Source organism: Macaca nemestrina, chromosome 8 (genome assembly GCF_043159975.1).
Source record: "Macaca nemestrina isolate mMacNem1 chromosome 8, mMacNem.hap1, whole genome shotgun sequence".
Lineage (NCBI taxonomy): Eukaryota > Metazoa > Chordata > Mammalia > Primates > Cercopithecidae > Macaca > Macaca nemestrina.
Genome location: NC_092132.1, coordinates 144,085,936 through 144,108,175, shown reverse-complemented (window position 1 = coordinate 144,108,175; position 22,240 = coordinate 144,085,936). Strand labels below are relative to the sequence as shown.

The 22,240-nt window shown below is 42.3% G+C and overlaps 1 protein-coding gene across 1 annotated transcript in view; it reads right to left on the bottom strand.

Moving 5' to 3' along the window:
• Nucleotides 1-6,952: 6,952 nt before the first annotated feature.
• The window catches only part of LOC105491154 (tankyrase), a 226,311-nt gene continuing 211,023 nt past the window's right edge, over nt 6,953-22,240 (bottom strand). The window contains exon 27 of the mRNA XM_011757309.3: nt 6,953-12,700. Coding sequence (XP_011755611.1) covers nt 12,614-12,700 — 87 coding nt within the window. The 3' untranslated portion in view covers nt 6,953-12,613. The remainder of the gene's footprint in view (nt 12,701-22,240) is intronic.

Here is a 22,240-nt window from a genome sequence, read left to right as displayed (position 1 = left end):
GCATCTCTGAACATAAATTGTGAAGATTTCATGGACATTTGTTAGTTCCCCAAATTAATAACTTTTATAATTTCTTATGCCTGTCTTTACTGCATCTCTGAACATAAATTGTGAAGATTTCATGGACTTTTATCACTTCCCCAATCAACTCTTATAATTTCCTATGCCTGTCTTTACTTTAATCTCTTAATCTAGTCATCTTTGTAAGCTGAGGATGTATGTTGCCTCAGGACCCTGTGATGATAGCGTTACCTGCACAAATTGTTTGTAAAGCATGTGTGTTTGAACAATATGAAATCTGGGCACCTTGAAAAGAACAGGATAACAGTGATTTTCAGGGAACAAGGGAGATAACCATAAGGCCTGATTGCCTGTGAGACCGGGCAGAACAGAGTCATATTTCTCTTCTTGTAAAAGCAAATAGGAGAAATATCGCTGAATTCTTTTTCTCAGCAAGGAACAGCCCTGGGAAAAGAATGCATTCCCAGGGGGAGGTCTCTAAAATGGCTGCTCTGGGAGTGTCTGTCTTATGCAGTGGTAGATAAGGGATGAGATACGCCCTGGCCTCCTGCAGCGCCCCCAGGCTTGCTAGGATTAGGAAATTCCAGCCTGGTGAATTCTAGTCAGACCAGTTATCTGCTCTCGAACCCTGTTTCCTGTTAAGATGTTTATCAATGACAATGTGTGCCCAGCGGGACATGGACCTTCATCAGAAATTCTAGTTTTGCTCCATCCTTGTGATCTCACTCCATCTCTCTGCCCTTGTGATATTTTATTGCCTTTGAAGCATGTGATCCCTGTGACCCACTCCTTATTCATACACCCCTCCCCTTTTGAAACCCATAATAAAAACTTGCTGGTTTGGCAGCTCAAGGGGTATCACGGAATCTGCTGACATGTGATGTCACCCCCGGAGACCCAGCTGTAAAATTTCTTTCTTTTGTACTCTTTCTCTTTATTTCTCAGACCGGCTGACACATAGGGAAAATAGAAAAGAACCTATGTTGAAATATTGCAGGCTGGTTCCCCCGATAGGTGTGAGACACCATGCCTGGCCTACATGGTAGAGTTAAAAGCTCTGAGAAGAACATATGGAACCCTCTATCCTTATGGCTCTGACCCCCTCTGTCAGCCTCTTCACCTCTCCACTGTCACCTCAGCCAATGCTCAGCCATGGCCAACTGCTTCCAGCTTCTTGAATGTGATTTGTTCTCTCTTACTGCCATTCCTTTGTATATGCCTTTCCTTCGCCTGGAAGACACTCTCTTTGTCTGGCTAACTTCTTTTTATTCCCAAAGCCTCAATCCAATTCACCCCTTCCTTTGAGAAAATTTTCTTGATTCCATTCTTCTACCAACCAAGATCAGATGCCTCCGTAATCTAAAGTACGAGATGCATATTTCATATTTCTTTCATAGTTCTGTTTGATTTAAAGATGAGTGCTTAACTGGGCACTAGGAAGACCATGACAATGACACATGGCTGAGGTCCAAGTGGCTCACTGTGGTGGTAGAGGAAACATACAAATACCTGGATGGTGATGTAATTTAATGGAGTACCTATTGGGCACAGGTTTGACTCAAAGGGCTGAGTGGTCACATGGCACCAGGTAGGCAAGGAATGGCTTTTCTTGGAAGATATTTGAGCTGGGACTTGAAGGATTCTCTGAGTGAGAAGACTTATCTCAAATTATTTTGCGTTAACTTTGCATCCATTGCCTCCTTCCCCATTACTTGGGAGGTGCTCTGAGTACCATGAAGTCACACACTCTGGTCCTTGAAACTGTACTATCTGCAAGAGGACTGATGTGACAGAGGAGGAAGAGGAGTGATTGAAGGGGAGGAAACATGAGCATTGTACAACTCAAGATTCAGGTAGTGTAGTCTCTTGTACTTTATTCTAAGTATGCTAACTCTTTTCTTCTGTGTATGTGGTTTAATTCAAGAAACTAAATGATTTATTAAAATAAGTGATAAAAAGTATTTGAGCTTTTTCATTTGGTTTGGACTTTTCTGCTCTAGGAACTCAGGGATAGTCTGCCTGGTAGTATCTGTGGAGGCTACCATTGAATCAAGGTAACTTCCCACATGACGTAGTTCTCTAATCAGAATTGCGCTTTCAGAAGGTTTTGGTAGTGGGGGTGAGCAGCTGCTAGTCCAGGCATGATCTCAAGGTATGAATGAGAGATTCGATGGCTGAAATATTTCTATAGGACTTAGTAGCTGTTTGTAGAAGGTTAGAAGAAAGAGGAAAGAGTGTGAAGAATTAAAGATGGTCATTTTAAGAATTAGTGTCATTGGGTGGGAATGCTATTTATAAGTCCAAATGGAAGCCAGAAGTTTGGATTCTGGTGTCTGTCCTGCCTCACTGTAGCTATGTGGCCTTCTATAAATTCTTCAGTAAAAAAATAATGCAGCTGAACCAGGTGATCTCTAAAGACCCTTTCTGGTTCTCAGAGTCTACGAAAAGCTATTTTGCACTCTCCTATCCTCATCCTTCAGCATGTGGTCAGCTTAGGGTATTTGAAGGCGTTTTAACAAGATCTAGCTACACTCCATTTATTAAAGGACAGGCTGCCAGTTTATTAAAAGACAGCCTGTTCAAATGCTGCTTGGAAATAGAATCAGTGTTCTATGTTCAGGGTACTGTGGCAGGTGGTATTGGGGAGCCCATGGTTCCTGCCATGAAAAAAAAATGAGCCATCTAATCAGAGACAAGTCCAAAGCATTTAGATAGTCAAGCAACTATAATCAGGGACAATAAAAGTGCAATTCCTCAGAGTAATGGATTTGAAACAGATTTAAATGAATAAAAAGTATTGGATAAACCTTTGCCTTTCTCTTACTCATGGCTGTGACCATGAGAAATGCTACTAGATGGTGATGATGAAATCAGGCTTAAGTCAACTTGAGTGGCAACCAAGATTTTTGCTCTCCTGCTATGAGAAAACCTCAGACCTTTCTTTGTTCCTTCTTTTCCTCTAAGCCTCCTGCTCAAATTTTAGAAAATGTCCAACTGGCCAAGTCTTTCTATTATCAAAGATGTGGTTATTTTGATCACAGTTTGGATAGTTTCCTTACTGAACTCCTAGATACACTTACTGAATGGGAGGCCCTCCCCTGAACTCCTCCCCAACCCCCCACCAACATTTGCCTTGGATCTATGGCAGCCTTCTAGAGTTGAATGCTAATACAGTAATAGTTTTAGGCTTTTCTTTCTGGGGATTTGGATGACTTCTGGGGTACTTTGCTATACTATGCTCATCAACATCAACACTGATGAAGATGTAGTTGTATATACCTTGCTATGAAATAGTGTGTTCTCATTACTGCTTCAGTAAGGAGCAACCCCAGAAGATCTGGCAAGAGCTCTGAGCCAGTACAGTAGTTTGGTGACAAAAATGTTAGGGCTGATAATGGACATCTGGTTCCACTCTGCAGCACTCTGGGCTTCAATTAGGCAGAAAATTCTTTTTTTTTTTTTTTTTGAGATGGAGTCTTGCTCTGTTGCCCAGGCTGGAGTGTGGTGGTGTGATCTCAGCTCACTGCAAGCTCCGCCTCCCGGGTTCACACCATTCTCCTGCCTCAGCCTCCCAAGTAGCTGGGACTACAGGTGCATGCCGCCACACCTGGCTAATGCTTTGTATTTTTTTTAGTAGAGATGGGGTTTCACTGTGTTAGCCAGGATGGTCTCAATCTCCTGATCTCGTGATCCGCCTGCCTCAGCCTCCCAAAGTGCTGGGATTACAGGCATGCGCCACCATGCCCAGCCAGCAGAAAATTCTTTAAGGGGTCTGAGCCAGTCATAGATATGCTTTCTTCTAATCTCCCATTCTAGCCAATCAAGTACTTTTTCTTAGGGGGCAGAATGGAAAGCCAGTTTTCAGATTAAAAATAAAAGAACATACTATGCAAGTTAACTCATTTAATTCTCACGGCAACTCTATGAAATAGTAGTAGTAGTTGTATACTAATTTTTAATGATGAGGAAACTGAGACCCAAGAAGCATAAGGAAATTCTCGAGGTCACATGGCTAGTAAGTGGTGAAACCACGCTATGAACTTAGGCCTTCCAATGGCAGGGCTGGGAGTTTTAATCCTACAGTCTTTCAGCTAACTAGTTATGAAATTGACCCAACATTCGCATACACAATTGTTTTTGGATAAGCATAGAAATGGACATTCTGCTCTTAAAGCTCAAAACATATTTGTTTTATCTTAGTTCCTTCCTCAGGACAGGATCCCTCAGGCCTCTCAAAAAGTATCAAAGAACTGAAACTCACCAGATCAACACATCCAGACAGTGATATGCCCAACCCCTCAATCATCATGATTGCTTCCTTGCCTCTCTCTAGTTCCTGTTTTCTTACACATTTCTTCCCTGCTATATAAACCCCTAGTTTTAGTTAGGGAGATGAATTTGAGACTGAACTCCCATCTCCTTGGCTGCAGCACCCGATTAAAGCCTTCTTCCTTGGCAATACTCATCATCTCGGTCATTGGCTTTCTGTGCGGCAAGCAGCAGGGCCTAGATCAAACCCCAGGTGTTTTGGTAACAGTCACACTAACAGACTAGACACCTAAAATGCTCATTGTTCTACTTCCATCTTCTCCTCAGACCCCAAAAGCATTCAATTTGTATCACCTTATACATCTTTTAAGTAGTCCTAAATTAAATAACCATATGGCAGCCAGTATTCCTACTTGACAGATGAAAGGTAGAGACATGGCCTTCATAGAAATGCCTTGGAGTTATGAAGCAATTCTGTACTGTAGGGCAAGCACTGGTTTCCTGCCTTCAGCCTCTACATACTCCCAATGACTCATAAGCACGGTTACCTTATACTTTATACTTTGTGTTACATACCACTGATTTGTAGGCAAAATTATGAAAGTACAGGTGAATAGACTTATTTTACAAATGGGTCCTTGGGCAGGAATAGTATGCCAAGAATCATATTAACAAAATTAACATCTTTCATATTGTCTAATGCAAAGTTGTTTTATTAGCACTGTATGGTAGATGGTAGTTGGTAGAAATGAAGACGTACACACCACCCCCTTTTCCCCGGTTTTTTTTACATATCCAAGTGTTCAGTCAGAGCTGATGCCAACCAGAAAACCTGACAGTTAGGTTCCAACTTAATGGAAATAGATGACCCAACTTTCATTATTTCCAATATACTGTCAGGTGCTCTTTCAGCTTGGAGGCCTATTGTACAGTCTTATAAGATAAAGATGAAAAGTGGACCTAGCCAAATGATAAAGGTTGACAGGTGCTATAAATAGGACACGTTGCCTCTAATGAGAGAAACTAGGTCACAGCATCCAAACACTCAACGTAGACAACATAATCCAAAAACAGTTCTTCAAAACTGGCTACCCAAGAAGCACTCATCCCTTTAATAGGATCTAGTTTTCTAGCAAGTAATTTCCTTCAGAAAATAAACCCAATCCAGCAAGTGATTTACAGCTGCCCCTCCCCACTTCCCCCAATCCCCTACCCACAGTGGTTGATGCTATAAAAGCAGGCCCTTGGAATAGGTCTGTGTCATAAACCAACCCAGGCTGTTGAAATTCTAAGTCGCTGTTTTATATTCCACTTGCTTTTTGTGCACAATTCAGATAATTTCTATTTCTATAACCCTTTCTATAACGCCTTATTCCCAAAACTGTCCCCTCTATAATTTCCCTTTCTACAACCAAAAGGCAACACCTGATTCTAATGGCATTCAGAATCTGATTGTCGTGTGAGACACTGACATAAAATCATGTGGTAGAGTCAAGTCTGTGTTTTCATTCTTGCTTAAACACTGAAACTCCATCTGTGATTGGTGATTGGTACATAGCAACTGGTAATTAATCTTTTTTTTTTTTTTTTTTTTTTGAGATGGAGTCTCGCTCTGTCCCCCAGGCTGGAGTGCAGTGGCGTGATCTCGGCTCACTGCAAGCTCCACCTCCTGGGTTCACGCCATTCTCCTGCCTCAGCCTCCCAAGTAGCTGGGACTACAGGCGCCCGCCACCATGCCCGGTTAATTTTTTTGTATTTTTTTTTTAGTAGAGATGGGGTTTCACCGTGTTAGCCAGGATGGTCTCGATCTCCTGACCTCGTGATCTGCCTGCCTCAGCCTCCCAAAGTGCTGGAATTACAGGCATGACCCACTGTCCCCAGCCATCTGGTATTGTCTTATAGTGGAAGGCATTCTGAGATATAACATAACTAATTTAACCACTTCTAGTTTCACTTCCTCACCTGCAAAACAGAATTAAAAGGCCAGTTTTGCAAAGTTTTTGGGGTTAATGAAAATGTATGTATACAAAGTACTTGGTTCATGTAGGGCCTCAGTGATGGTTATTGTTATTTGCAGGGTTACTAGAGCACTTCCATTTATTTATGTCTCTTTGTCGCTCTGACAATGCCTCTGGCAAAAGAAGTTAATGTTCAGATAAAATTCTAGTTTCAAATTTGCTATGTAATGGATCCCTAGGCATGGAGAAAGAAGAGGGGAAGAATGGAAGGACCTTCTTAGACCTCTGCTCCAGGCACTGTGCTAGGTAGTTAATACTGTTACATGAAGTGGGTGTTCTTCCCCTCCCTCTCCCCCAAGAGGTGGACAGGGTGAGTCTCTGAGCAATCATGTTGTGCAAGGCCTCTGGGCTGCCTTTGGACCCGGCATGAGGTCTGACTCTAAGGTGTCAGCCTGTTTAAGAGATATTTCTGAAAGGAACCCGTGTTGCTCCTGCTATCGCAGAAGTTATTCATTAACTCCCATGTGGGCTGAGAGGTGAGGATAAGTCACTTAAAACCCAGGTCTCACGGGAAGATGGAGAGGGAGGGTTGGTATTTGTATTCTGACAGTTTTTTCAGGTCAGTTGTGTTAAGGTTGGTCAGGCAGAAATGAACAAGCAGGGCAAAATGAAAATACTTAAGAGTTAACTGCTATCCACACAAGTGTATTTTAAAAATGGTTTTATTGAATATTAATCAATTACAAGTACAGTGAGCTAGACATTAAGCCAAAGCACAATTGCAGGTTAAATATAATCACAAAGATGTCTTAAATAGAAACCCGCCAGGCAGGCAGGTTACGTTCCTTGATGCCTTCCTTTGGAAAGAAGTGGAGGGGGAGGGAAAAAGGACTTCTATTTCAGGTGACAAGATGATGATGACCAGAGGAGTTTAACATGCGGTAGGTGATTTTCCATGACCAAATCTGTTGGAATGCCAGACTTAGAAAACCAAACAATGAAAAAAACCAGCATGCTCAGTTACATTTGAGTTTCAAATAACGAATGCTTTTATCGTAAATATACGCCAAATATTGCATGAAACATTCTTAAGCGAAATTGTTTCTCTGAAATTCAAACTTAACTGGGCATCTTGTACTTTATCTGACAATCCTACAAATAGATAAATGCAAAAAAGAGAGGAGAGGGGGTTGGAACCCCTGCCACTGGTGGGTCACACAGAGACTAAGAATAAAAACAATGCCAATAATGAACCAAAGAGTCACTACGCTGGTTACTTACACAGACTAACATCACAATGAGAAAATACAATTACTACTCTGAGTGCTGTTGCCGGGCAACACTCCACATTTCCTCAAAGCTGGTTTTGTAAATGTTTTGAGAAACCTTGATAAAAGTACCTTTTTAGTTTGTAGGTATCAAAGACAAATATGACTACTACAAAGATAAGATGAGCTTGAAACCATGGGAGCAGAAGCAGGTGTTATATGCACATGAAGAGTTTAAATGTTTGGTGTCATGGAGACGATGTTTACACAGTCAAGGTCATCTTCTAGGTCTAGGCTATTGGCCTCAAAGATCTGTGTTCTTTCCTAACTTTGACTGCGCTTTCTAGCCTTTCATCCTGAACTTTGGGAGGGGTGCACGGGTGTGTGAGGGACACCCCACTACCAGGGTTCAACTGCATTTCTCTGCAAACACTCTGAATCCACACAAGGGCTTTCAGGGCTGCCTGCAGAAATGGGTAGACTGATAAAAAAGAAATCACAGAACAATCTGAATTCTGGAACGTGAGAGAAACCTCTTTGAAAGGATGGGTGGTAGGGCAGGTGCGAAGATGTGACGAGTAAAGCAAAAAAGAATGTGAAAGAAGGAAAAGCAGAAATGCAATCTACGGTGTGAATGTTATTTCAGAGGAGGCAGAACTCTGGCAATGTATACAACTGGTCATACTACGACCGTATTTGGCCGTACAAAGTATATAAAATCTTTAGCTTCCTCTAGGTTTTCACTTAAGTATAACCATAGTTTACATTTTAAAACAATTAAAAAACACAGCTTGCATATCACTCATATTCTACAATGTATCACAGCGGTTGTTGTATCCCCACATACACAATTGAATAGGCTTTGAAATCTTTCCAGCATTTCTCCAAACCAGAAATCTGGTAGCTGAGGAATTTCCGATATGGAGAAATTGAAATGGATTAATTTTAATCAGCTCCATTGCATGTAAGGGAATATTACTTATGAAATATACCATCATAAAACAAGATGAACAGGTATGAAACACATGGAGACATGGCCGACTCACTGACACACCTTTCAAACACTAAGAAATGGGACTACAATGTTTTATTTATTAAAATATAAAAGGTTAAAAAGTTTCTGCCATAGTTAAGGCTTTCTAGAGGAGAAAAATTTAATTGTCTCTTAATAGCAGAATGCACACGTTGCTGAAGAAGCCTCATGTTTTAGAGTAGTATTTTTTTAATGCATTTCCTTTTCATATGCTAGATGTGTACAATAGCTCAAACATCACTTTCACAATTCCTTTCTTTTCACTTCTCTGTCACTGATCTGACACTAAACAAATTTAACTTTACTCTTTAAATACATTTCTGACATGAAATCCTAATGTCAGTTGTGAATACCTGCCAAATTAGTAAGGTCTATAGCCTTCTGTGAGATAATTAGTCCAACAGAAAACACAGTAAGAAGGCTATTTGTCACAGATACCACACAAATGGGATTCGGACACAATAGGGGAAAGGTGCTTGAAAATACACACCACTTCTGTTTGCAAGGCCATTTACAGGAATCCAGATAGTGCACGTTTAAAAAGGCAGGGGTGGGGACAATGCCCAATAACCCTTCGTGCGATTGGGAGAGACACTGAAACAGAGAAAACCTAGACAACGTATTGCATTCTAATGCCGTTCTCCAGCATAAATCAAATTTTTATTTTATTTTTTGTAAAACGGATACAATAATAGAACGTTAACCTACATTACTTTATTTGCTTGCCATATTCAGGCATTTCTCTGTATATTTCAATGCACTTTGCTATTTTGAGAGCAAAGGGAAATCAGTCTAGCCACTAAATCAAGCTCAAAGGAGTATAAGGATGCTATTTCGTGAAAACATCCTAATGTTGATTCTACTTATGCTGCTTGAAAAGCTAGAAACTCCAAACTCCACGAAGGAAAAGGAAAGCAAGAATCCTGGTCGCACTGCTGTTATTTTGCATAGAATCAAAACTCTGGGTTCCATGCTGTCATTTGTTAACAAAGCGGCAGAGTGTTCTGAGCAAAGCGCATGAGGCCTAATACCCATTCCTGGTTGCGATACAAAAACTAAGAGGTATCTGGTCTCCTTTTTTTAAGACCCAAGATGAGGGAGGAGAAAATGAATGGAGTCAAAGGTCATTGCTGGAGCTCATTTTAATTCCAGACTAGTAATTTAGGGAACAGGGAAGGAGGTCAAATACAGGGAAGGAGGTCAAATACAAGGAGAAAATTTCAGGACCAGGGCACTTAATTTATGCCTGAGTCAAGTATCCAGTTGGCCAACAACAGGTAAACTGGCACCATCAGGTCTGCAGAAGCCCTTTAGTTTTGGAACTTGGGTAAAGCTGGTGGAGACGTTCAGATTCTTTCTTCCATGTGGTTAGGGAAACAGAGGGGCCATTTTGGGGTAGGCCTAATTGGATGATCCTAACTTGCTAGTATTTCTATATGGTACATATACAAAAAATAAAAGACTTCGGCCTAATTTAATGCCATGCTTTTATATTGGAAAGGGTTCTTCATACAGCTAGAGATGAAAATCCCAAATGTAATCAACTTTTGCTAACTTTTGAGTGCACTCATGATGACCTTTGGTTTTCAAGTTCTGAAAAAAATGTATTTGGCTCCTGTGATATATCCATTAACCCACTCTCTTAAGCAGATGAGTAATATATGCACACTCTTTCAAGAACTACTATATACTTGAATCATTATAAGACAAGAAGCACCGCAAATGTCTTCCTTACACAGTACCTTCACTTGGCACACAGAACATGAGACACAGAACACTGGCAGTTTAAATATTGAACCACAGTTTAACTTCTCAAGTGTAAGGACCAAGATGAAAACTGGCGCATCCATTAATCTAGTTAGTATGATGGAAACAACATACAACCACAGTTAGGTAGTGGTTTATCTTTTTAATGAAGCTATAAAGCTTTCCATATCTATATCATATTAACTCTTTTACTTAACTAAAAATCACAGCTGTATTTATCATTTTAAACTACGTCTGGGGAAGGTAAGTAATACACACTTGACAGCTACTGAAAACTATACAGATGGCAATTTCTTCAACCCTTTGTTACAGCAAAAGAGAAGTAAAGAGGGGGAAAAAATCCCTCTTAATGAATATCAACTCTCAAAGCTTCATATGGAATTCCAGTGCTATTAAACAAGTAGCCAAGACACACACACCCAGCTTGGGTCACTGAAACTTCAAAAGAAGCAAAAACTGAGGCGAATTCTTGATTTAATTTTGAGCACCCATGCAAGATTCAGCTACAAAAATTCAAACTAGTCTGGATGCCCAGTTCCAGCACTGGGTTGAAGCCAAAATGAAAGCAAAATGTGTGTATTTTAAGAGTCTATGTCTAGAAGTTTTGCATGTAACCATTTTACTTTGCTTCAGGAGATTAAAGGAGGTCACAGCTTAATCACCTTGCATTAAACCCATCGTTTTCAGGGCTTTAAATTGCAACGGCAAGTTTGTGTCACACTGTCTTTCCTGTTCCTCCTCGTGTTTGTATTTCTTTTGCTTCAAAGCAGAGTAGTTGCACAGTATATCAAGTAAATAAGTTAGTGCACTCAATTCATATTCAGTTAAGCTGAAAAGGGCAAGTGTAAGAACTATTTAAGGGATACTTTTTTTTTTTTTATAAATGTCAATGGCACTTGGTAAATGTTGATGAAAATAAACAGCAATTTCACAAAGAAAATTGTATGGTATTTCTTTCTCACCTTCACTTAAAAAAATAACGGAAAGGGCTTTGGTTTCCATTTTTGTTCTCCTTGTCTAAATACACTAAGTAGTTTGAAGAAATGGTTCAAAAATTTAATGCAAGGATCTTTATGAACTATTTGAAGCATGCCACTCAAAATAAACCCCAAATCTGGAGTAAACAAAAAAGTCCTTGCATTTGTGTGTTATCTATCCACTATTCGGGTCTGAATCCCAGCTTTCTCAACTAAAGAAACAATAAAGTGGTATTTTTGTGACTCTAATGAAGTACAGTAATTTCACTGACTTTTGAAATAAGGCAGCTAATTTGGAGGGGGTAACAATCCCAACAGTACAGATTAAGGGAAGGGAAGCATTTACTTTTTGGAGGCATCCCCTGGGTCCACTGGGGCTGCAATGATACAGAACCACACGCTCTTCATCCTCCTTAATGCAGCTCCTCCTTCACAGTCTCCCCAGTTTTTTCACCTTGGAACTCAAGCCTGTGTCAGCCTGCATCTCCAGTACTGTCCCGAAGACCTCTGTGGCAGGCTTGTATTGGACAGAGCAAGTGGCCTTCACCGGCTTTGACTTCTCTGAATTTAGGAGTTCCTAAGTCAGGTTGGTGTTTGTACCCTTCCCTTGTAAGATAGGCCGATTCATAAAGGGATACTAAAACTTGATGTTTTTTCCTTTTCATCTCAATTTATGTTAATGAGATGTGCAGCTACAGAGAACAATAAAAAAATTTTTTTAAAGTGGAAACTGAATCTTGCTCAGCCAGAAGCTTGGGTTGCATTGCTAATGTTTTTGTCAGCGTGACTTTGTGCAAAATATCCTCAAGAAGGCTCTGGCTCATTTTCAAAGTAACTAAAAAAAACCACAAAAACCAAAAAACAAACAAACAATAGCCAATGATGCATGTCTGGCAAATCAAAAACAAGCCTGTCGCCTGTCATATGTGTATATTTGTTATATACACGTGTCATGCATAACAAAACAAATGTAGTGTGTGAATCGTGAACATCTGAAAAAGCATTGGTTATGTTTTCTTATTTCCCATTTCCAAGTCTAGATCAAAGTGATCTTGTTTTAGAAATGGATAATTGCAATGAAAATGAGCCTGAGATATGTGAAAAGGCCGCCCCTGTAAACATTTCCTCAAAGGGAACAGTAGCAGTTGAGTATGTATCAGTTACTCATACTATTCATCACTATAGCAATGCTTTATAAAAGACAAACAGCTTATTTCTAGGCTGTCAGGGACTTCTCGAATATTGATGTTGTTGTGAGAAACAATCCTCTGTAATCCAGTCCCAGGCTGAATCTGACCCGGCTTCACCAGCAGGCATTCACTAGGTCTTCTGCTCTGCGGCTGTTGCGGTCTGGGAAGGGGCCTCTGGCTTCATGATCTGGTAAGTGATGAGATACTCTGGGTATGCCTAGGAAGGACAAGAAGAAAAACAGATCACGCTTCTAGTAGGCACAATATTAAAGCCTTACTGAATGTGGAAGCCTCAAAGGCTGTTAATCGTGACCAATATTCTATATAGACTCAGTCTCTTAATAGGCGCCTGAACAATTTGGAGGTTCACCTACTTAACTGTAGATAAATGTGTATAAACCCTACAATCTAGAAAACTGAATGTTATTTCTACTTTGAATACTGTAAATTAAACTCCATTCATCCCTTATTAGAGAGCCATGTGGCATAAGTAGGGAAACTGAGGCCCAAGGCAGCACTAATATCTTTCTTTTTCACCTCACAGAGCATTAGTGTTGTCACACAGTGTGTGTTCAATAAAAGCTTGCTAAATGAAAGAAAAATTTTGCCAAATCAAATCCAAATTAATCATAGAAGATGATGTAACCCACTGAGCTAGAAGGAATACAGGTGAGATGTACTGAGTCACCAATAACCTAGAAACAACAGTTTGGGAACAATTTTTTAAAACTGACTACTCAAAGGCATCATTTACAGGAAAGATAGGGGCTCCAATTTAGACTGGCCTCCTTCATATTCTCTTTCTCTTTTTTCTTGCAATCAGTAAAACACGAGGCTGTGTCTGGAATGGGAAGAGCACTTCTTGGTGGGAGCAGGAAAAAGGCTGATCAGAGGAAGCTGCTGAAAGCCGCAACCAGAAATCGCCATGAAGGCAGCAATTTGGAAGGAAAGGTAGGACACCCCTTAGTGAGCAGACTACACAGGAATTCTTCAGCCCTAACTATCACATGATGATGAAGCTAGACTCAGTAGTTCAGAGTGGTCTGTGACTAAAAAAAAAATTCTTGGGTGAGCAAAGTGTTTTGGGGACCAAAAATAGTTTGTTCAATGCTGACCAACAAATTGCTTGCATATAGATACAGGATAAGATAATAAAAAGAATGAAGGACAAGTAAAAACTGAACTTTAAAATGTAGAAATAAACATGTGATAGATTTACTGAATAATTTATAGCTATACCCCTTGACTTGGGAGACAGAAACATACAGCAGACACATACAGCTGTGCCTCAGCTCTCCTCATCTGTAACTATTAAGATATAATATTAGGATTATATCCTAACATTTAAAATTATTTTATATTTAATAATATTAGGATTTTTGTGAGATAATATTTAATATTAATGTTAGGCCGGGTGCGGTGGCTCACGCCTGTAATCTCAGCACTTTGGGAGGCTGAGGTGGGCGGATCACGAGGTCAGGAGATTGAGACCATCCTGGCTAACATGGTGAAATCCTGTCTCTACTAAAAATATAAAAAATTAGCCGGGCGCGGTGGCGGGCGCCTGTAGTCCCAGCTATTCGGGAGGCTGAGGCAGGAGAATGGTGTGAACCCGGAAGGCGGAGCTTGCAGTGAGCCGAGATTGCGCCACTGCACTCCAGCCTGGGTGACAGAGCGAGTGAGACTCTGTCTCAAAACAAACAAAAAAAATTAATGTTAATATTAGAATTTTTGTGAAATATTTAATATTAATGTTAATATTTTAATAGGATGTTTGTGAGATAAATTTAATATTAGTGTTAACATTTAGTAATATTAGGATTTTTGTGAGAACTAAATGCAAAAGTCTTAGAAGAGGTTTGACATAGTAAGGATCTATTATTGTTATTCTTTTTATTAGTATTATTCATTAGAGAGTACTCCCTCCTAAAAGGTCTCAGCAAGGACTTTAAAAAGAACAAAAAATATTAATATGTTAAGTTCTGTCTATATATATATGTAAGGAATCATTCATAATATTATTTTCCATAATTCCAGTCTGCTCTGATTTTAGTTAAAAATAGCAACAGTTTCTATTTTAGTACATTTGGTGGGAAGAAACCAAGATTGAGAATCTCTCCTGACTTTCCAGTCTGAAGTCTCAGTAACCAGTTTGTACTTTTATTTCTGTGAGAATATTATAGTTTCTCACAAAAGAAACTATTTGTAGTTTTTTTTAGTAGAGACGGGGTTTCATCGTGTTAGCCAGGATAGAACACATGGTGTGAGACGTGGACCCTGCTGTGAAGGAACTTACCATGCAGACAGACAGAAACAGGAGAAAGGTAAAAAGAACACAGGCTGGCAAATGCTGAGTGTCAAAAATGAGTGGACGCCCACTCCTACTTCCTTTTGTCCCAGTGAAGTTTAATATCTATAATACTTTCTATGACACATTATTTTACTTGCGGAAAAGTTGTTGAAGCAAAGGAGTCAGTGCCAATGTCTGCATTTAGGTAGCTCATGATTTACAGTGATCCCTGACACACATCCATTTTAGTCAGGCAGATTCTAAGATTCTAATGGCATGAATTACTTAGAGGTCCTTATCGAAGTGCTCCCGGTTCCTAATGATTAGGCTACCGAATTGTTTCTGTGTGCCCTTTAAGATACTAATTAATCACATCACAGTCCAGAGGATTAAAGGCAAGGGAATTACTAAACTGCACAACTAGAATGGCCTAAGATGAACCAAAAACCATCATTTTCTGTCAAGTCACTTTAAATCCACACTGGTTATACAAGCATTGTGTGTGTGTGTGTGTGTGTGTGTGTGTGTATGTGTTTAACACAAAACTACTTTTGCTAACTCATTTTCTGAAATTTCTTCTTAATCCAAATCCCTAACACTAAAATTTAAATTCAAATACTCTCAGTTTATGTCTCATAGAGGTGAGGAAGGGACTGTCATGCTCTCTTGAATGATTCTGTATGTTTGGAAACCATTTTAGAAATCATTCTCTTCTATAGTCTTTTCTTCTCTGGTTAAGTAATTCTGCCTTGTTCACATCAGTTCAGTAAAGTAGGTGAAATCTCTGGAGCAGAGAACACCTCGCCTTCATGTCTAATGTGACGTTTAAAGTACAACATATACAAATACCACTGACAGCTTAAGTCCAATCATATGTTATAATCAGAGCCTTTTTTCTTTCCAAGTACAGTTCAGTTAACCTTCAGTGTATCTTTTCAATCTTAAGAAAGAAACAATCTCACCAATAACAAATACTACTACTCAAATCAATCCTCAATCAAAAACACATCAAACATTTGTGTGTTTTTGAAAGTGTTAAACGTTAAGAGTGAAAGATGATTTACAGTATGACTAAGGAGAATGAAATAAAAGTTAGCAAAGGAAAACTTCCCTATAAAATCAGCAAAAACTGCTCATGAGAAAGTAATTAGTAGACACTACAGTTAACATGATCCATGTGTACAAGTATACCTGAATACGGAAGCGCAATTATCCTCTCCTGAAATAAAATAAAGGCTGAGTGCATTTCATTATTCAAGCTTTTTTTCTTTCAAATAAGTTTTGTACTAATCACTCTCTAAAATTATTTCATGAGACTCTGACTAAATTATCAAGTCAAATTTTACCTGGGAGATGGTTAATCAGTAAATTTCAGAAAAGTAAACTTATACTTATCTTCTAAGTGTTCCTTATTATTTCTTTGTACCCAACTATGAAAGAAATATTTACTACTACAGATAACTTATATTTAAAATACATCATAAAGAGAACTGAAACCACTCATTAATGCCCAGTGATAACCATCTTATGTTGTGGGTGAATCAGAGATAACTTATAGTATACTTAAAATATATGGTAAAGAGAACTGAAACTACTCATTATCACCCAGTGATAATCATATTCTTATGTTGTGGGTGAATAAATCACTCATTAATACCTGGTGATGACCATATTCTTATGTTGTGGGTGAATCTATCTTTGGTATGTATTATATAAATGTTAAAAAATACCAGACATATGAATATATTAAAATTTATTTCACAATTCTACTTTTGCTGAATATTTAGGTTGTTTAAATTTTTTATTATAATCAAGACAGTGACGACTATCCATATATTCATGTATATAGTGTGTGTGTGACTGTCACTAATTATTCCAATACAAATTTCTAGAAGTATAATTACTGAATAAAAGTAAAAAAAAGCATCTTCTCTAGAAGTTTAAGGTTTATGATTTAAACAGAAAAACATGACAAACTTATTCCTTCCTTTTTAAAAACTTTTTATTTGGAAACAGCTGCCAACTTACAAGTAAGTTGCAAAAATTAAAATGGTACCAAAAATAGCAGCTACATAACCTTACCCAGATCTACCTTTGGGAAGGTTTTATTTATCTCATTTATCATTTGCACCTTCCCTATCTCTGTAGACTAGATACATCCACACCCACACACACTCCTGCACACATACACAAACACACATGCATTTTCCCTGAAACTTTTACAAGTTACATACATCATCACGGTCCTTTATCCCTAAATATGCTAGTATATATTTTCTAAGCATAGAGATATTGCCTTACGTAAGTACAGAATCAACCTTATAATTTTACATTGATATAATCCTTTCATTTAATATCCATATTCCAATTCTGTCAGTTGATCTAATAATGTACTTTCTCTTCCAATATTGGCTGCAGTCTGGGGGCGGAAAGATCGTTTTCATGTCTCTTGGGCCTCATGTCATCTGGGGAGTTAGCACTGCCTTTCTCTGTCTTTTAACACTTTGGAAGAATACAATCTTTCCACATTAAAGAAGGTAAAACATTCCTCATTTTGATTAGACTTACATCATGTATTTTTGGCTGGAATGCTGCAGAGATGTCGTGCCTTTAGTGCATCCACCTAGAGAGACAATATAAGCCTATCTGTCCCTCACTGGTGATGTTGACTTTGATTATCTGGTCAAGGCATTGTCCCCTTTCTCCAATATATAATGACTACTCCCCCCAGCCCCCTTTGAAAGTAAGTTTGTAGTAAGAATATCATGCAAATATTCTTCTACTTAGTGGAATAATCCCTATATTTAGCATCCATTAATAATTCCTGCCTGGTCTAATAATGGGTACATGATGAGTCCCATGTCATCCCTCCCTCTCTCCTTCCCTGTTTCTCCCTCCTTCCCCCCTCCCCTTCCATCCCTCTTTCTCCCTCCCCCATCCCTCCCCTATCCCTCTGCCTATCCCTTCTTCCCTCCCCCCTCTTTCCTCCCCCCTCTTTCTCCCTCCATCCCTCTCTCACTCCCTTTCCCTCCCTTTCTACCCTTCTTTCCCTCTGCCTCCCTGTACCTCTTTCTCCCCTCTCTCTTGCTCTCCCTCGCTCTCCCTCCCTCCACCTTTCTTTCCCTCACTGCATGCTCCTCACTCATTCCCTCGTCCCTCTCTCCCACCCTCTCTGTTCTCCCTCCCTCTTTCCCTCCGTCTCCCTTCCTTCCATCTCTCCCTACATTCCTCCCTCACTCCCACCCTTCCTCTCTTTCTCCCTCCCTTCCTTCCGCTCTCTCTCCCCCTCTTCCTTCCCCTCTCCCTTCCTTCCTCTCTTTCTCCCTTCATCCCTCTCTCCCTGTCTGTCCCTCCCTTCCTTCCTCTCTCTCCCTCCTTTCCTTCCTTCTTTCTCTTCCTTCCTCTCTTTCTCTAGCCCTCCCTCCCTTCCCCATCTCTCTCCCTTCCTCCCTCTCTCAATTCCTTCCTCCTCCTCTTTCTCCCTCCATTCCTCCCTCTCTGTCCCTCCTTCCCTCTCTCCCTTTTCTCTCTCCCTCCATTTTTCTCTGTCCCTCCCCATTCCCTCCCTTCTCTCTCTTCCTCCCTACTTTCCTCTCTCCTTCCCTTCCTCCCCACCTTCCTTTTTCTCTCTCCTTCCTCCATTCCTTCTTCTCCCTCCATTCCTCCCTTTCTCTGTCCCTCCCTCCCCTTCTCTTTCCATCTTCCTCTCTCTCCCTCCCTTCCTTCTCTCTCTCAACGCCTTCCTTCTCTCTCTCAACGCCTTCCTCCCTTTCTCCCTCCATTCCTTCCTCTTTATCTGTTCCTCCCTCCTTCCCTCTCTCCCTGTCTTCCTTTCTCTCCCATCCTTCCTTCCCCTCTCCCTCCTTTTATTCATCTCTCTCTCCCTCCCTTCCTTTCCCTCCCTTTATTCGTCTATCTCCCTGTCTTCGTTCCTCTCTCCCTCTCTCACTCCATCCCTTCCTTCTTCTACCTCCCTTTCTTTCTCATTCCCTCCCTCCCTACCTTCTTCTCCCTCTTCCTTCCTCTCTCTCCCATGTCTTTTGCTCTCTCCCTCCCTTCCTGCCTCTCTCCCTCCCCACCTTTTCTCTCCCTCCTTTCCTTCCTCTCTCCCTCCCTTTGTTTCTCACTTCCTTACTCTCTCCTTCTCTTCCCCCTCCCTCTCTCTTCATCATTTCCTCCCTCCCATCCTTCCTCTCTCCCATCCTTCCTCTCTCTCCCTCTTCCTTCCTCTCTCTCCCTCTTCCTTCCTCATTCACTCCCTCCCTCTCTTCCTTCCCTTCCTCCCTCCCTCACTCCTTCCCCCTCTCTCCTTCCCTTTCCTTCCTCTCTCTCTCACTCCTTCCCCCTCTCTCCTTCCCTTCTACCTGTCCCTCCCTTCCTCCCTCCATTCCTTCCTCTCTCCCTCTCTGCCTCCCTCCCCATCTTTCTCACTACCTTCCTCTGTCACCCTCCCTCTCTTCCTCTCCCCTTCCTTCCTCTTTTCCTCCCTCTTTCTCTCTCCCTGCCTTCCATTCTCCCTCACTTCCTCTCCCTCCCTTCCTTCTGCTCCCCTCAGTCCCTCCCTCCTTTCTCCCTCCTTTCCTTCCTCTCTCCATTCCTTCTGCTCTCCCTCCCTTTCTACCTCTATCTCCCTCCCTTCCTCTCCCCTTCATTCCTCCATTCCTCCCTCTTTCTTTGTCCCTCCTTCCCTTCCTTCTCTCCCTTTCTTCCCTCCCTCCCTTCCGCTCTCCCTCGCTCTCTCCCTCGCTCTCTCCCTCGCTCTCTCCCTCGCTCTCTCCCTTTTTCTCTCTCCCTTCCTCCCTCTCTCTTCCTCCCTCCTTCCCTTCCGCTCTCTAGCTCTCCCTCCCTCCCTCTTTCTCCCCCCTTCATTCCCCCTCCCTTCTCCTCTCTTCCTACCTTCCTTTTTCTCTCTCCTTCCTCCAATCCTTCGTGTCTCGCACTCTAGCCCTCCCTTCCTTCCTCTCCCCCTCCCTCCTTTCTTTCCTCTCTCTCTTCTTCTCTCCCTCCTTTCCTCTCTTGCTCCCTCCGTTGCTTCCTCTCACTTTCTCCCTTGCTTCCTCTTTCTCACTGTTTCTCCCTTCCTTCCTCTCTTTCTCCCTTCCTTCTTTCCTCTCTCGCTTTCTCCCTTCCTTCTGCTCTCTCCCCCTCACTGTCCCTCCCTTCCTTCTTTCCTCTCTCCCTTTCTCCCTTCCTTCCACTCTCCCCTTCTTTCCCTCCCTTTATGTCTCTCTTTCCCTCCCTTCCTTCATCTCTCCCTCCCTTCCTTTCTCCCTCCTTCCCTTCCTTAGTCTCTCTCTCCCTTTCCCTCCCTCCCTCTCTCAATTCCTTCCCCCTCCTCTCTCTCTCTCTCCCTTCCTCTCTCTCTCTCTTCCTTCCTCTCTCTCTCCCTCCCTTCCTTCTGCTCACACTTGCTCTCTCCCTCCCTCCCTCATCTCTCTTTCCCCATCTCTCCTTCCCTCTGTCTCCCTTCATCCCTTCCCTGTTCCCTCCCTTCTCTCTCTTCCTCCCTACCTTCTTCTCTCTCCTTCCTCCATTCCTTCTTTCTCCCTCCATTCCTCCCTTTCTCTGTCCCTCCCTCCCCTTCTCTTTCCCTCCATCTTCCTCTCTCTCCCTCTTCCTTCTGCTCTCTCCCTCCCTACCTTCTTCTCTCTCTTCCTTCCTCTCTCAATCCCTTCCTCCCTCTTTCTCCCTCCCTTCCTCCCTCAATCCCTTCCTCCCTCTTTCTCCCTCCCTTCCTCCCTCAATCCCTTCCTCCCTCTTTCTCCCTCCCTTCCTCCTTTCTCCCTCCCTTCCTCCCTCCTTCCCTCTCTCCCTGTCTTCCTCTCCCTCTCCCTCCCTCCTTTCTTGTCTCTCTCCCTGCCTCCCTTCCTCTCCCTCCCTTTATTCGTCTCTCTTTCCCTCCCTTCCTTCCTTTCCCTCCCTTTATTCATCTCTCTCCCTCCCTTCCTTATTCTTGCTCCCTCCCTCCCTTCCTCACACTCTCCCTCTCCCTCCCTTCCTTTCTGTCTCTCGCTCGCTCCATCCCTTCCTTCCTCTTTCTCCCTTCCTCTCTCTACCTCCCTTTCTTTCTCATTCCCTCCCTCCCTTCTTCTTTGTCTCTCCCTCTCTGCCTTTCATGTCTTTTGCTCTCCCCCTCCCTTCCTTCCTTTCTCTTTCCCTTCCTGCCTCTCTCCCTCCCTTTCTATCTCCTTCCTCCCCACCCTTTCTCTCCCTCCTCTCCCTCCTTTCCTTCCTCTCTCCCTCCCTCCCTTTCTCACTTCTTACTCTCTCTCCTTCTCTTCCCTCTCCCTCTCATTCCTTCCCTCCCTCTATCCCTCTTTCTATCCCACCCTCCCTCCCTCTTCCTTCTACCTCTCCCTCCTTCCCTTCCTTCTCTCTGCCTCCCTTCCTATCTCTCTCTACCTTCCTCTCTCTGTCACCCTCCCTCTCTTCCTCCCTTTCTCTCTCCCCGCCTTCCATTCTCCCTCACTTCCTCTCTCCATTCCTTCTGCTCTCCCTTGCTCTCTCCTTCCCTTTCTACCTCTATCTCCCTGCCTCCTTTCCCCTATCTCCCTGCCTCCTTTCCCCTTCCTTCCTCCATTCCTCCCTTTCTCTGTCCCTTCTTCCCTCCCTTTTCTCTCTTCCTCCCTTCCTTCTGCTCTCCCTTGCTCTCTCTCTCCCTTTTTCTCTCTCCCTTCCTCCCTCCTTCCCTTCCGTTCTCTAGTTCTCTCTCCCTCCCTTCCTCTCTCCCCTCTTCATTCCCCCTTCTCCTTCCCCTTCCGTTCTCTAGTTCTCTCTCCCTCCCTTCCTCTCTCCCCTCTTCATTCCCCCTTCTCCTTCTCCCTTCCTTCCTTCCCCCTCTACTTTCCTTCCTCTCTCCCTTCTTTCCTTCCTCCCTCCTTTCCTCTCTCTTGCTCCTTCCGTTCCTTCCTCTCTCGCTTTCTCCCTTCCTTCCTCTTTCTCACTGTTTCTCCCTTCCTTCCTCTCTCCATCCCTTCATCCCTCTCTTTCCCTCCCCTCTTTCCTTCTTCTTTCCCTTTCTCCCTTCCTTCCTCTCACTTTTTCCTCCCTTCCTTCCTCTCCCTCCCTTCCTTCTTCTCGCTCCCTCCCTTCATCTCTCTCCCTCCCTTCCTTAGTCTCTCTCTCTCTCTCCCTTTCCCTCCCTCTCCCTCCCTCCCTCTCTCTCATTTCTTTTTTTCTCTCCCTCCTTCCTCTCTCCCTCCCTCCCTCCCTTCCTTCTTCTCCCTCCCTACTTTCCTTCTACTTTTTCTTCCTTGCTCTCTCCCTCCCTCCCTTCCTCTCTCTTCCTTCCTTCCTTCCTTTCTCTCTCTCCCCCTCCCTCACTTCCTTCCTTCCTCTCTTCTCTCCCTCCCTTCCTTCTTTCCTTCCTTCCTTCCTGTCTGTCTCTCTCTCTCTCCTTCCCTCCCTTCCTTGGTTTCTCTGTCTCTCTCATATACATACACATGTTTAATGTTTATATTGATACCC